We start from the raw sequence: 15800 nt of genomic DNA on the forward strand, positions 1-15800 counted from the left end.
AAAAAAAGACGAAAATACAAAAACACCTTGACCATTTTTGGGCTTACATTTTAGCCAACGAACGAAAACAGTGCGGCGGCATTTTCGCTTTGAGGCAAACCCAGGAGCAATCTTTCACTGGCGATGCACTCGCAGCCAAGACTGTCCTCTTAAGTAGGCAATCGACGACCTCTTGACCCTCAAAAACACACATAAATTTAAATCAAAAGAAATTAATATTAAATTTATTAAATTGAAATTTAAAAGGAATTTTTTTGAAATTTTTTAAATAATCATGAAAATCTTGATAAAAATTTAAAAAAAAACATTTACTAAAATCCAAATATATTTTCTAGCAAAGCTTTTAGTTTGTCCCAATACAAGTATGGATATCCGAATATTATTTTTATTCTAAGTGTTGCAGCAACTAAGAGCTGTGTTGCAGCAGCCACGCGTGCAATTTGCAGTCGACGGGGAATTGCAAGCGGCCCCTGAACACAAACACATCGAGTGGAGTGCGAGTGCCGCTCTTCCAGAAAGTGTTAATTAGCAGCGCGCGTGCTAATTACCAATGCCAGTTGTGAGTGCAGCCAATGACAGCAGCAACATCAGCAACAGCAACATACAGCAGTAGCAGTAGCACCAGCACCAGCACCAGCAGCAGCAGCAGCAGCAACTCCAGTGGCAACAGCAACATCAACTTTGGCAGCAACTTTAGCGGCCATAACAAAAATAAGAAATGGCAGGCGGGAAAATGTCAACGTCAGCGGCGCCACAACATGTTTAAAAATGCGTAAGTCGGTCGAACGGATTTTCAAATAAATTTCAATTATGTGGGATGAAGAAGTAAAAACAAAAACAAAAACGAACATTTTTGTAAAAAATCAAAGGCAGAAATTCACATTTTTAAGCTTAAACTTAAGAGCAAGTTTAAGATTGGGTTTTGGGCAAAAAAGAACATATTAAGGATAATTTTTGCTTTGATTGGATAGTAGCCTTTCATATTAATTCTTTTTTAGTTTCTTTTCCTTTGCAAAAAAAAAACAACAATTTATAATTTTAATTTTCGGTTAAATTAATTCCAGATTCAGCCCAAAAGCAAGCTACGAAATGTTTGTGCAGTCTTAATATTGCCAGATTGACTAAAACTTAACAAGTGCCCTAGGTCTAATAGCAGCGGTTCTCTTTCTAGTTATCTGGCAACTATATGAAATAAATAGTGCTGTATTTACACATTTTACAACACTTATAGCAACAGCTGATTGGACTTATCGATAAGCAGGTAGTTTGAAATAGTCGATAGGCCACAACAAACGTATACTTGTTATCGCGTATACGCACAATAAACAAACGGTTTTTAAATATTAAGCATACGAACAGTGGTACGAAAAATAAATTTTTACAAATTTAATTTAACAAAAACGTAAGTAATGCAAACTATATATTTTGTTTCCGAAAGCTTGTATCTTTTTACTCTATAAGTCTTAATTTTGATTTATGTCAACATAACATAATTTTAAAAATTAATATATTATTTTTAATTTCTCTTATCTTTCCTATGACTTCAGATAGGAAACTGCTAATTGATATATGAATATATACCAATATATCAAATTTTTTAACAAACTATAAAAAAGAATACAATTTTATAAAAAAAATAACCTATTTAATAAAAACTTTGAATTCACGTCTTCTTAAACAATATCGTAACGTATAAAATATGAAAATATCGTAATTTACCAACAATCACTACGTTTAAGTAAATTAATCAATGCTTTGCCTTTTGTAATTACGCATTTAGCCAGATTTATTTACCAAACGTACACAAAAAAAAAAAAATAAAACGGTACAAACAAGATCAGAAGAGCAGCTAAGAGAGAAAGAGAGTCGTATTCAAAGAGAGCTCGAGTAGAGCGAGCCAGAGAGCACTTTCTGCGATTTGGCAAACATCTTTTTAGTTTGCTGAGAACCTCCGTTGAAATCGGTTGTGCTGTGTTGTGCGCTGTTGTTAGCGTTGCGAGAAATACCCGAAATAATATTATCACCTTAAAAGCGTCAGTCTAAACAAAACAAAAATACGTAGCATTGCCAAAATAATAAATTAAAAAGGAAAACAAAACAGCATAGACAGCGAGAGACCAAATGGACAGACAAACTGTCAATTGAAAACAAACAGTACAATGAAGTTTTATTTTTGGATCAGTTGGACTCTCGTCAAGTAAAGGTAAAGCCAAAAATCGAGTCCAAAAAAGAAATATATATAAGTATATTCGTAATCTGCGTAGGCCAAGCGACCTAATTTCGTTTGCTAAGTATTTCCCCTGGCTTTATGTTATTCGCTTTTATGCTATCTTGTTATTTATTTTTTATTTTTTTTTGTTTTGTATTTTACTGGCCAATGTGAGCAAAATTGCGCTGCAAGTGCGAAAGATGGAATTTCATTCGCTGCTTCCTTTTATGGCAAAAAAAAAATTGAAAAACTGACAACTCTGAGGTCTCTGCGCATGAGCTTTACATTTTTTCTTTTCTTTTGTTGTGATATAACGAATATGGCGAATCGGTCAAATGCACGTGTCGGCGGTATTTTTGCGAGCACCTCTCGCCCCCCCCTTTATTTTTTGCCAAATAATGGAAAAATCTGATTTCCTTTGCAACGGCGACTAACAGCTTTCCATTCTGACGCCCACGGGCAAAATTTAATTACTACATATATATGTCTGCATTAAGTCGTCCAGACACTTCATTTGCTTGCACTTAAGTACAGCTGTGGTCGGAATAGTAATGCTTATTAAATAATATTACAAAATGTATACAAATCTGCATGACAGGTGGCTATATTTGCTGTGTAAGATTAATATTTCTTGCTTTGCTAATTACTTTGAACTTAGTATGATCATAATCTAAGGTTGTTAAAAGTTTAACAACAAAATTATTGGGCAAGTCACAATAACAACGACAATTATTCTATGAAATGCAGATTATTTTAAATAGATTTTTCATATGTTATATTAAATTCATTCCATATACTTCTTTATTCGTAAATACTAACTTAAACTTCAGAAATGCAGCATGCATATAAAAGCCATATCCAAATTGTAACTGAAAACGTAAAGTAACTTAACATAACGTAAAAAAAAACCTGAACGGAAATCATATTATCACAGACATTGTAAAATGCTGAAGCAAGGAAAAGAAAAACCAAACGAATGCCGATTCAGCATTATTAACTTGGCCCAAACTGTGTGCATCGGCTGGCTTTCCATGTGGCTTTCCTTGTGTGTGGTATCAGAAATGAAGAGTTATCAGGCAATCAGTTTTGGCATATGTTATAACATACACTTATCGTGCGAATCGAAGAATACGACGCAGGTAGCGTGTTTGCTGCGGTAATCAGAGTGTACTTGCCAACTTGGTTACAACTTTGGCCCAAAAGCACAAAATCTCAGATATGAATCTCAATGCCAGACTGCGTCGTAATAACTTTTGGCATGCCAAAAAAGGAACCAAAATAGATAGGTAAATCGGATAAGATAAGAAATGCATCTCAGGGCCACATCGATAAATTTAAATTAGTCATTTAATGTTAAGATAAGATAATAGGATTGCATCTCCAGACGAATGAGAAACTATTTAAAGCGATGCGAGTCGTAATTATATGCAGTTTCTTTTTGGCCGTTGAGCCGTACAGTTCCTCGGTTGGGGTAATAGAAATAAAGCTAATTGTGAAATTGAAAGTTTGATTACACCATAAATCGAAAAGAAAGTTAATAAACTTTAATTATTATTTCTAATTTCTAATTTCTTTTCTTTCCAGGCATTCTGTGCAGTGCAACTGAACTGATCAAGGGAAAAACGCGTTCCCATAACAAATTTCACAATAAATTAAAGATATATATTAACTATATATAGACCTTTTCAATTTTTGGACTTCGTCCGAAGTGCTCACGTGACATGGCCAAGTTAATCATATTCTTCTTCTTCTTATGGACTCACAAATCATTGGGTGAGTAAATTCTGCCAAAATTAGTTCATTAATGAAGTGATTCACTGCCGCCAATCGGCTTTAATCAGATGTTTCGATTATTGTTTACTTTGACCTCTGTTGGGATGCTTTTCCATTAAGGAAAAACAGAAGTGGAAAAGCAGAAAGCCTACGTCACAGCAGCGGCATCATGTGGCTATATATAACGTTTCGATCTCTCTTATGACGTGTCGAAAACTATCTATAGCGCCGACTTCTGGCCATATGCCATATATGCGGATCTCCTCATCATCTTCTTCTTCTTCTTCATTCTTTGCATACCGTTTTTTGTTTTTTGGTTTTTTTTTTTTGTTTTTTTGTTTTGCTTATTTATTTTCTACCCCCAAAAGAAACACATGTTGGCGCGTTAATTTTGTGATTTCTGCTTTTGTTCTTTTTTTCGTTTCGTTTCGTTTCATTTTGTTTTGTTTTGTTTTTCTGAATTTCATTGATAATTCAAATGGGCAGCGTATCATCTGAGTATTTGTATTTTCGGTTGTATATTTCGCATTTCTTTTTGTTGCTTAATTTATTTCGTGTTTTTGGGGCATTTCTCAAAATATTGTTTATTTTTATTCGATTCGTTTTTGTTTGGCTTTCGCTGGCATATGTTTTTCTATGAACCCAAACGACCTTGATAGTGGGCAGCGAAGGGCATGGGCAGGCTTTTGTTTAAACAAAATCACCTGAAGTGCGTCACAGCGGATTTTGAGAGGGGGAATCGAAAATTAGGTAAGTTTTTGAAGCTGGTTAAAGGGAGATGCTAAAAATGAGTCACTAACTTTTTGGGTATTTCAAGCAGTAGAAATTGTAGTGTAGTTTACCTATCTAAAAATCAAAATACAAGCATTGGTAAAACCAATTCCTAAAATATTTCCCTACCCAAACCCCTAGACTTTCTGCCAATTAGTTTCTACAAGTGCCCACTGATTACTTTAAAGTTTAAACCATATAAATATCAATAATAAATGGACATGCTAAGATTATATTTTTTGCAAATAGAAATCTGCAAATATACACCAGTAGATAGCACTATCTCACCAATACCTGAAACACAAATTAAAGTAAAGCCCCTTATTGACTCTGTGATTAATGCTGAAAATAGCTCGGCTGCACTTCTCACCTGGCTATACACGCGATATAAAGTATTTCCTTGTTTCAAGAACTCCAAATAGATATCGCTGCTAACATGTGTTAATCTTAAGAAAATCTAATGAACTTAACCTTGAGTGTTGGAGTGGAGTGGAGTGGAGTCTTGATTTTTGTTAACAGAATACAAAAAAAACACACACATTTTTGTGTATGGAATTCCATCTTAATCTGCGGCGCTCTTATCAAATTGGTGCGAATCGGTGACAAACGACAGATAGTCTGTGTTGTACAGCGCTGCTCGTTACGTATATAAATGGGGTATAAACACATAGATACACACACATATACAGGCAAGTCCAACTGGTAGTTTTTGTTGCCGTGTGTTTGCCCAACAAATTCCATCCAGATGAATGCTATATAAAATGAACTTAGAACAGCCCGAACAAAGGAATATTGCCTCTCAGCGCTTAGCCAGTTTTCCTCTTTCCCAATAAAGAAAAATAACTCTTTTGGGCAGGCCAGTATTTTCCATTACCTAATGAAATTGTAATCCGCTTTTCGTGCCGGAAAATTCTCTAGGAAAGTAAAAGCACTTTGGATGAGTGTTGGAAATATAGTTATTATATAGAACACTGCGTTCAAGCGGCAAAAATGTATTAAATACTAGAGTAATACCACCTTTTAGATAGTAAAAATAATATTCTTAACTCTTATACAAAGAAGATTGCTGGCAGATCGTTGCAATCCTTACAGAAGTTTTTCAAACGTAAAAAATACAACGTAAAGCAACTTTTTTACTACAGCTTAAAATATTTGAAATAAACCCTCTTAGAAAAGCATTTTTAAAGTTTAATTTCACTTCCAAATGAAGTGTTTTCCCTGGAAATATTTCTTCTAAGTGCATTTGCTTTCCCGCTAACCTCTTAGAAACGAGCTGGCTGACTAACCCACTTAGTGAGCTATTTAGAGCTACGACATTTCCCCCATTTCAGTTACTAGGGGTGGCTAGAACATTTTGGCCTAGAATTCGTCGAGTTCGGGTTATGTCACCATACTCCCACCACTCCAGACTTTGTTATGGCAAATGCAAATGCGATGGTGGGCCATGGAAATGGGTATGGAAATGTGAATGAAAATGACTGGCCGGAAACACTTTCCTTTTTATTTTTTATGACTGGCCTTGACAAAGGTTTTCCTTCAGCCTAAGTCAATAGGGGGCTAGAGTTTATTGGCCTTGGCAGAAATATTGATGACGAACTCCGATTCAGACGTCAATAAATGATAAATAGACTTTGCTCACTTGAGTTTTCGCGGTGCGAGAAGGAATTTATCAGGGGCAATTCTCTAAGCAAAAAGAAAGAAAACGAAAAAGATTCTGTGACCATGACATTGCAGACTGTTCGAGTGAAAGGCGTGTGTTTTTTTTTTTTTTTTTTTGGGGCCTCTTGATAAACGCTGTTCTATTTATGCTCTGCTAAATATCTTTTGTGGGCAGTCGGACTCACGTCATTTCTTAATTTGATTGGCCGGCACTCGAAAAGGGGCCTGAGCTTTCTTAATCTATTATTTTCCTGCACTCGCATTATCAACAAGTTAGTCTGTTTATAATAAAAAAGAAAAGAAAGAGAATGTGATATACTCTCTATTTGTTTAAACTTTCAGAGTGGAATTCCTTAGATAACTCTGCTTAAATTTATATCTCTCCCAAGCCTAATCAAATGAATTAACTTCTGACTGGCTGTCAGTTTATAATTTTAATTAGTTTTCAAACACACACAGAAGTCAGGAAACCAGTTTAAAATCCATTAGTTAATTTTTCTCGTTTAATCTGATTTCTGCTACAGCTTAAAGCTTTTAAATTATGGTTTCAGCCAATTGGTATTTATGTTTATTAAATAATTAAGTTCAAAGATCACTTAATCCCTTGATGTCTTCAAGTTTTAATCCGATTTCTGATACAAGCTTAAGCTTATAAATTATGGACAGGGCTTGTGTATTTATGGTTAGTTAACATAGTTAACAGTGAAGTGCAGAAATCAGTCAACCAGTTTGATGCCAAATTCCTTGGCCATGAATCATCGCAAAAGTAATGTGAAAAGTGGAGCAAAAACCAAATTTGAAAGTCATGGCAGTGAAATTTTTGTTTTTGAAAGAGATATATCAAAGTTCAATGATAAAAATAGATATGCTTATACATATATATATTCGTTAGATATCCAGAAGGCATTGCCACCTTAAAACGTAGTGCTCCAGATAGGCGTCTAATCTGATATATAAATCCCATGCCAAAGCTATTAGTCACTGCCGTCGACTTAGTCATGGCAACGCATAAATATATTGAAGTATTTGCCCCTGGTTTATGTACATTTCTCAGTGTTTTTCTTTTTGTTTTTTGTTTTTTGCTTTATTGAAATATTTCACTTTACGATCGTCTCATCACCTCGGCATCCACACTGGCCCTGATCAGGCCAATATTCCTGCTCAGCTGAAAGACCAATTTCGTGTTGAACCTCATGTCCGGCATGTAGGCCGGAAAATGATCAGGATTGAGGGCAAAACGCGTGGACGTATAGTTGACATTCTGTGGATAAAAAGATACGGAACCTGCTGGTTAGCTTTTTTTTTATTGGAATGAAAATGATATGCTTGTATTTGGAAATCGATTTCGGTTTGGATTTCCAAGTTTTCGTTTCGTTGGAACTGCGCTCTGGCTTTTCCAACTGGTTAATGCGCAATTGATGTGTTTATTTATTTGATTTGTTTATTTTTCCCCGTTTTTTAATGATAGCGGTGTATTTTTGAACCATCGTATTGATAGCCTCGTTTATTTGCAAGAACATTTGACTAATTTGTTGCTCTATTTACGCGCAGATCGTAAAGATAAAGATCATGGGAAATTTTCATCAGATTTTCGACTTTGAGTAGGTCAGAAATGAATGTTTAATCAGGTGTTTTGGGGTTCTATTTTGGGTTTGAGTTCTATTGACATAGAAATATTGTTTATATATTTTATAATATTGTTCTTGAGGGTGTGTCTAATGCTGATGGGAAATAAAATTGAACACTGTAATAAAAGTATATAGGAGTGGTCTATCTATAACCAAAATATACTTTTCCATAAATAAATCATTCCCTTGAGTCAAATATTCTTTATCATTAACAAACATTTTTATATTTTCCACCTTTACCTGCGGTTTGGCTTGAAGCCATAAAAGGTTAAATACTAAGCCCGACGGACAAGTGATTTTTTATTTAAACCACAAAACAAGTTTTTGTCAAGTCAAATGGGCCCAACATGCGGCCAACTATGATTGAAATGCATCGCCAAAAAATCAATTGTTTACTTGATCCATCATTAATTTGCATATTGCAATGCAACGTGATTGGAATTGCTAATAATAGTGATGGATTTAGATATATTAGCTCTATAACTTACCGCCAATAGGGGACAGGCATCTGGATAGTTTCCCGATTGCAAAAGTTTCTTGAGAACGGCATTCAGTATGCGATTTTTGCTGCGAAAGCTAATCAGATGACAGCCATCTACACGAATTTTGAGTAATTGCTGAAGCAAGCGATCCTTTCGATTGGCAATCTGTCCAACACTCAGTTCCACCCACATCTTCTGGACCGGTCGACGCAGCAGGAGCAAGGTGTTTAGGAAATTTCCCTGCTTCTTCGGCATTTCCACAATATTGCACTTGAAGAGCTCAGCAGTGGTGGGATCAATGACCGAGCAGTTGATGTCCCGCCAACGTATCTCGAAATCACGCTACAAGTGGGTGAGCCCATTAAATAAATGCGCATCATATGCTGAATCTAAAAACCTAGAGTCTTAGTCATGATGGCTACTTTTGGTCCAAAAGGAAAACGAAACTGCATTGCATTTTCATTGTTGGCACAATTTCTGAATTTAAGTATTTTTGGTATATTTTATGAAATGGTTTTTAAATGGATTGAAAAGGAGATTTATTTCAGGGATAAATTATATAAATTAAACTGTTTTTATTTGAAATTAAATGGGTGATGCCAAAGTTTTGATTTAAATTTATTTATTTATTTAAATTTATTCTTAATTTTGAAAATATATTTTCAACTTATTTTTCTTTTGGTAGAAAGGCAATAAGAAAAAGGTGCTGCCAACTCTTTTTACAGCTTTTCTTGAGGCATTGAACTGCCAACTCTTTCTACAGCTTGTCTTGAGGTATTAAACTTTGTTTACATTCTCTACATAGTATATTGCATATATGTAGCATATAGTATAGTATAGTATAGTATAGTATAGTATATAATATAAATCACATCTGTTACGTACGGTTGCCAGCGATGGCAATACCGCGCAGAATAATAATCCCAGCAGAAAGGCGTCAGTCATCGTACTAACGATGACCATCGAAAGACAACACATTGCTGCTCCGTTCCCAGTGCAGTAATTATTAAAAAATAATTATTATTATTTTGTATACAAAACATATAAATTAGCTATCGGCGCACATCTGTTCGTTGCTGCCCTGCTCTCATTTCCCCTATACATATATTCTTTTCATATTTCTTTTTTTTTTTGTGGGGTGGCTGTCATTAATCAGACATTTTACGCTGTTGCCGTATAATTCAGTTGTAATTGTGAAATTTGTACAAAATAATACGAAATAATCACCAGGGGGGACATCCATACCCAACATTAACATTCAAGGCAGCTCTGCCTTTTTATTTTCATTTTTGCATATGAAATTTGGTATTACGGTTATATTGCCATTTTTGTTTGTTTATTTTGTTTGATTATTGTTGAAAATTTATAGAATTGGTAATATATGAAATTAGCTCTATATATAAAATATTGGTTACTGCTTAATAATAATTGTTTACATCTATAAAATGGCCATCCTTTTGTTTATTATACAAATTTTACCTTTCTCTTTTAAACAAATATAACTTCCCACACTTATCTGTTTTGCAAATAAAAATATTTATTTAAAAAATATATATTTTTAGCCATAAAGAATGCTGCCAAAACAATATATATTTATAACCCTTAACTTATCTGAAAGAAAGCAGAAACTAAATTGAATTGCGACACGCATTAGTTGACTTTTCGGTGGCATTTGGAGTACTCAGCTTTCCCATATGGCCGACTTCAGTTTGCACTTATAATTAATGATGTACGGTTGAATATGTTTACCAAGTGTACTAGTATATTGTATGGTAGCTCCACAACTATAATTGATCTATAATTAAGATAAGGTTTACTACGCCTGTCGCCGCCGGCTTAAACGGGGCCAAACTATAGAAAGCGTTGAGCGCTACGAAAATGTTTTGTTTACGCAATTCTAACGAATTAGTTGGCCAAAAAAAGTTATAAAAAAAAAAAGCTTTTCATAGGGGGTACAAATATGAAAAGGTGGAAATATTAGCAAAAGGAAGGAAGGTTAATGGTAATGCTAACCGTGAAGTAAGACGGAACAATCTGAACAAACTAACTCTCTTAATTGGTAGCTATGCGGAAAGCAGACCAAATCTAGAGTGACGAACGATTATTTGCTCTACATGCTGGCGATTAAATTAAATCGCATAAATTACGCTTACTTAGGACGTGTGAGAGACGTTCGCAAAAAAGATTGATTGCTTTTTTGGTTCTGCTATTTTAGAATGAAAAATAAAAAAAGCGTCAGTAGTAGCCACAAAAATAATTATAAAGTACTGATTAACGCAGGTCTGATGTCACATTTTTTCGGGTATGCTATACATGGATTATATATATTGCCGTTTAATTCGGGTGTGATTAAATCACATCTGTCATAGTTTATTTTAATGTTTTCAAAAGCTTTTGTTTACGACCACAAAACAATCAATGGGTGAGCTCAATAATACAGTTCAGTTAATAAAATAATTAACACGGACATAAGCTGCATTTAAATGGAATTAGTTTTGTTAATTAATCATATATGGTTGGCTGATTCTAGATACGATAGGCATCTTTTCAGTTATGAATTGTATATTTGATTGAGTGATTCTTGTTAGCATTTAATCAACCTACGAATATGATGAATATTTTTGCATATAAAATAGTTTACAAATCTTTACTATGTTAGCTTAAGACTTCTTTCAAAATGTTGAATCGTGAAAGATTTTTACCTGAAAATAATAATAGTTAACCTCTTAAATAGTAATCCTAGATTTAATCACCACTTTCCCGTGACTCATGCCGCTCTCATCACTGTGATTCATGGCTAGTAAATCACAGTTTAACGAATTGCTGTCTTCCTGCTTTTTCGGGTTACTAAAGTCACCGTTTTATGACTGCCTTTAATGGCCAAAAGTTCGCTTAAAATGTCATAAAATGTACGAAAATATGATAATTCCCGTCACAAAATTAGATTCGCCATCACAAAATTATCAAAGAGATTGACGTGAATGGCTAAAATGGAAATAAACAAAGAAAAAATGACAAAAATAAATAGTTTCGCGTTTTTTGGCTTCAAACGAACTTGAACGGTCTGTAATTACTCCATCAACTATTTGGTCTTTGTCGCTTGTAATGGCTAACACATCGTAGACGACCTTTTAGATAGTAGTTAAAAGTAAACGTCGTTGTCGTCCGCCTCCTCCTCCCCTTGATTTTGTTTTAGTATTTGGTCGTGTAATGTTCGTTTTGTTTGGTTTAAGTAACTTTGCATGTCAACGAGCGTGTCAGGAAAAATGCCAAACAAAAATAAGCGACTGCTAATTGTACTGGAATTTATTTTTGCCGTATCTGTATCTGGTTTTTGTGAGCTGCTCCTCAGCGTTTTATTTTTCTTTTTCTTCATCTTTTTGCTCCTGAATTGCATTTTTGCATGCCGGCCTTCGGCTGTAGATCAATCAAAAAGAAATATGGATCGCCTCGTTCGCAGCTTCAAAGTATCCGTATCTTCGCATCTCTGTGTATCTGTGTATCTGTGTGTGTGTGTGTGTTTATATCTGTGTGGCCAGACCGGTGACGTAAGTGGCCAGTAGCACTTCTGCTGGTGCTCCCCTATACAATCATCATCATCATCATGATAATCGCAACACCATAATGATCATCATCGCCGTCGCCAGAGATCTGCGCTAATGAGCCCCGACCCATTTATAAGGCGGATATGTGCTTAGGTAATTTGCATCGAATTATTGTAACCTTTGGAACCTGGAAACCTGGAAACCCCCTCCAACGCCCCAACGCCCCACCGTCTCATGTCTCTTTTTTATTGTATTTTTATATTATTTTTTGCTGACCCAAAGGCGATAAAAAAAATTACCACTATAAGTTCGGGTCAATAAACCCGCAGTGCAAAGCAACAAAAAATATTTTTTATAAGAAATAAACGATAAATATATACCTTGCACTTCGGCAGGTTTTTTGGCTAGCTAAGCATTAAGGTTTTATATATAAATATTTCAAAAAAAACAATTTTCATCAGAAACTAGATTCAGAATGAATGGCTTGCTGTGGTTGAGTTATTTTTGTTGGTCATTGTAAAGTTATTACCAGAAAAAGACAAGAATTTGTCCAGAAATTAAGTAAGCTGGAATTTGGATTAGAATAAAATATATATCACCTGATGTACAAGAAATTTGATATATTAAATATCTCGCATGACTCTTGTCACTCCTAAATAGATGACAAATAGGCGGACTTGAAGGTATTCGAAAAATTCCTATTGATACCCGCACGCACCATTCGCTGACATTTTCAGCGCCCTTCTATGCGCTTCTCAATCAAACGAGTACGGTCACGCACACATAACCGCACACACATGAATAATTGGCCCGTCTGCTGGCTGTCATATAGATCGCTACGACCTGATAGCCCAAGAATAAAGCCAGCAACAACTTATATCTATTTTAAATTACGTTCAATTAAATGCGCTTCACCTACAAAGTCTGCGACAGTGACGTCAATATCGAAAATAATTGATAACCTTCGATCACAATCCGGGAAGAGAGTTTCATTGTAACATGTTTTTTGATGCGACGCATTTTGTGTAACAGACTTTATTAACCACACCAAAAAAAAAAAAATTAATAATATCGGCAATTGGGGCAATATTGATTCAATGAAACAATCGATCCATATCGATCAAATGAGTGGAGGGCTCCAAATCTTTCAGGTTTGTTTGGCCGTGCACTTGTTTGTATATCTTTCTTTCTTTTTTTGTTTTGTTTTTCTTTTTTTTTTGTCTTCATATTGTTATTGTACTTTGCCATTCCCATTTTTATCGCGCTCTGGCGCCTTCTTCCCCCTTTTATACATAATTCAATGATAAAATGTCAAAAATCAATAACAATAAATAAATGATAAACGAGAGTGTCACCCCGTACTTTGTATTCCACCAAAAATAAATATCATTCCGTTTGTTTTGATTGGTTTTGTGCTTTCTTGAAGAAATTTCCTAAGAGTGTTGCTAATCAAATTGCCATTTTTATAAATTTACCTCTAGATTTCATTGAATAATTCATGGCTACTTGGTTTTGGTGGGGTGGAATGTGATTTTCAAGATCGATCGATATGTTAATATTGAACTTGAAGGGCATTCAATTCAGATTGGAATTTGTTTTAGGCCTCCTTGAAAGTATCGAATTTCTGTTCTGGCTGGAATATTACAGCTTTTGATGCTGATTTACAATATTAATACATAACTATATATTAAATATTTCCTCTTTCTTGTTTCTTTCAGCTCTACCAATCATTGACATAGATATCCTAGATGACCCCCTAATGGAAGTGTGCCCACCATGTCTAGATAATCTTCCCACTTGCAGCAACTGGATTGTCGAGGTGGAAAGTGGAAATGGTCTTCCCGGTAGCTGTTGTCCGCGCTACGAATGTCATGATGAAAAACCCGTTTGCAATGGTTTCAAGATGAGATTCTATAAGAACAGGTGCACCGTCTGTGATCCTTGTGCACCGCTGGCAATTCAATGCAAAGAAATCTGTCCAATGGATGAGCTTATACCCAATTGCCTAACCGATAACAATGAGTACAAGCAAAATGGTGATGTATGGCTTGAAAATAATGGTTGTACAACCTGCACTTGCCTGGATGGTATAGTCTCCCGGACGTCGATTCAATGCAATCACAAGTATGCGTGCAGTAACCCCTTCCCGGTCAAGGGAAAATGCTGTTTGGTTTGCCCAGAAGAACTGGATGATAGTGAATTAACGATGGGTGGCACAACCAGGGGACCTGAAATGATTGGGCGTAATGATACTACAGAGGAAATTACTATTAAATATATTACCTCGACTCCGACAAGTGAAATTACGACTCCGATACCGTTTACAAACGAATCATCAAGTTTACCTACACCAATAGAAAGTTCATCTGCCATCCCGGACACAAGTGAATCCTTCAGTTCAACCGATAAAACCACTTCATCCACTGAAATATTTACGTCCACTCCGGATACAAGCGAATCCACCAGCGCCGTTTCAAGTTCTGAATCCCCTGAAGAAATTGCCTCATCCGAATCGCCAGATCTCAGAATCGTCACAGAAATCAATGAAACATCTAGCTCCGATTCTCCTCCAACTGAGACTGCCAAAACTCCCACAACAGATGTAGAAACTTTCACTGATTCAATCACAACGATTGATGAACTTGAAACATCAACAGATGATCGTAATACCAAAGGCGATTATAACACGGAGAGCACCTCGGTGGGTATTAATGATGTATCCACCGAGATTGTGTTAATTGATAATAACTCCTCGGTGATGACCGATAGCCCCATCACAAATAAGCCAGAAGCTGTACCTCCTGAATCCACCAGTCAGGTCAAGGAATTCAACGATACCACGGTCCTCCATATAACATCTACTAACCATTATGCCGATGTGCCTCAGGAGCAAATCAAAACCGATTCGACATGGATTTATGTTATAATATTTTTGATATTTTTTGCAGTAGGCGCTATTTTTCTATTTATCCGAGTATGTAAAAATAGGAACCATTTCGAGAGCAAAAAAAATCAGGCGGACTCCACGGCTGCAGCGACTCCACAATCCCGGGAGAGTGTTGCACTCTTGAATCCGGTTCGAAAATGAATCGAAACTAGGGAAAACGAAGCATAAGTTGTGATTCCATGCACATAGAAAATCAGAGTTCCAGATTGCCATCTCAGTTTGTCATTTCGTTTTAAAAAATATTTACGAGGCACAATATTTAGAAAAACAAATTTTATGAGTGCAGATCAGAAGTATTTTAAAATGAAAAGATATGTGTTTTCTCTGTGTGATTTAGATCCTTATGCAGACTGATTTTTGATCTTGAAAAGCTTTCATCTAGTTTTGTCTAGGGGAAATTATACCAAAATAGTGAAAGAAGTCTACATTTTAATACTACTTAGGTAAAGAAAACTAACATCGTCGTCAGTAAAATTATATCGCAGAATTTAAGGACAGACATTGAAGGAAGCCAAGCCGATCAATTAACGACGAACCTAGCTGGCACATTAGAAACATACTTCATGCGTTAGCACACATTTTGATCTTAAGACTATGCTCAAATCAATAGTTAAAGCAATTAGGGTAAGCAGTAAGACAACCTACGTTAATGTGATAGTTTTAAATTAGCAAACGCGAGGAAACCAGCATAATTATAATTGGAAAGTATTAGTAGGGAAAACTCTTTAGTTTGATTGTTAATTATAATTACCGTACAGCCAGAATTATATATATATTTATCTAATG

The 15800-nt window shown here is 35.4% G+C and overlaps 2 protein-coding genes across 2 annotated transcripts; one reads left to right on the forward strand and one right to left on the reverse strand.

Moving 5' to 3' along the window:
- The first annotated feature begins 753 nt into the window (after positions 1-753).
- LOC108114504 lies at positions 754-15772 on the forward strand. The gene is made up of 3 exons (XM_017225523.2): positions 754-2203; positions 3794-3982; positions 13786-15772. Exons 2-3 carry the CDS (start codon positions 3931-3933, stop codon positions 15153-15155), a joined length of 1422 nt encoding a protein of 473 aa, XP_017081012.1. The 5' UTR covers positions 754-2203; positions 3794-3930; the 3' UTR covers positions 15156-15772.
- Positions 7400-8979, reverse strand: LOC108114506. Its single transcript, XM_017225526.1, has one exon. The coding sequence runs from the start codon at positions 8775-8777 to the stop codon at positions 8448-8450; it is 330 nt and encodes a 109-aa protein (XP_017081015.1). The 5' UTR covers positions 8778-8979; the 3' UTR covers positions 7400-8447.
- Positions 15773-15800: the final 28 nt, after the last annotated feature.

Source organism: Drosophila eugracilis, unplaced genomic scaffold (assembly GCF_018153835.1).
Source record: "Drosophila eugracilis isolate 14026-0451.02 unplaced genomic scaffold, ASM1815383v1 contig_2154, whole genome shotgun sequence".
Taxonomy (NCBI): Eukaryota; Metazoa; Arthropoda; class Insecta; order Diptera; family Drosophilidae; genus Drosophila; species Drosophila eugracilis.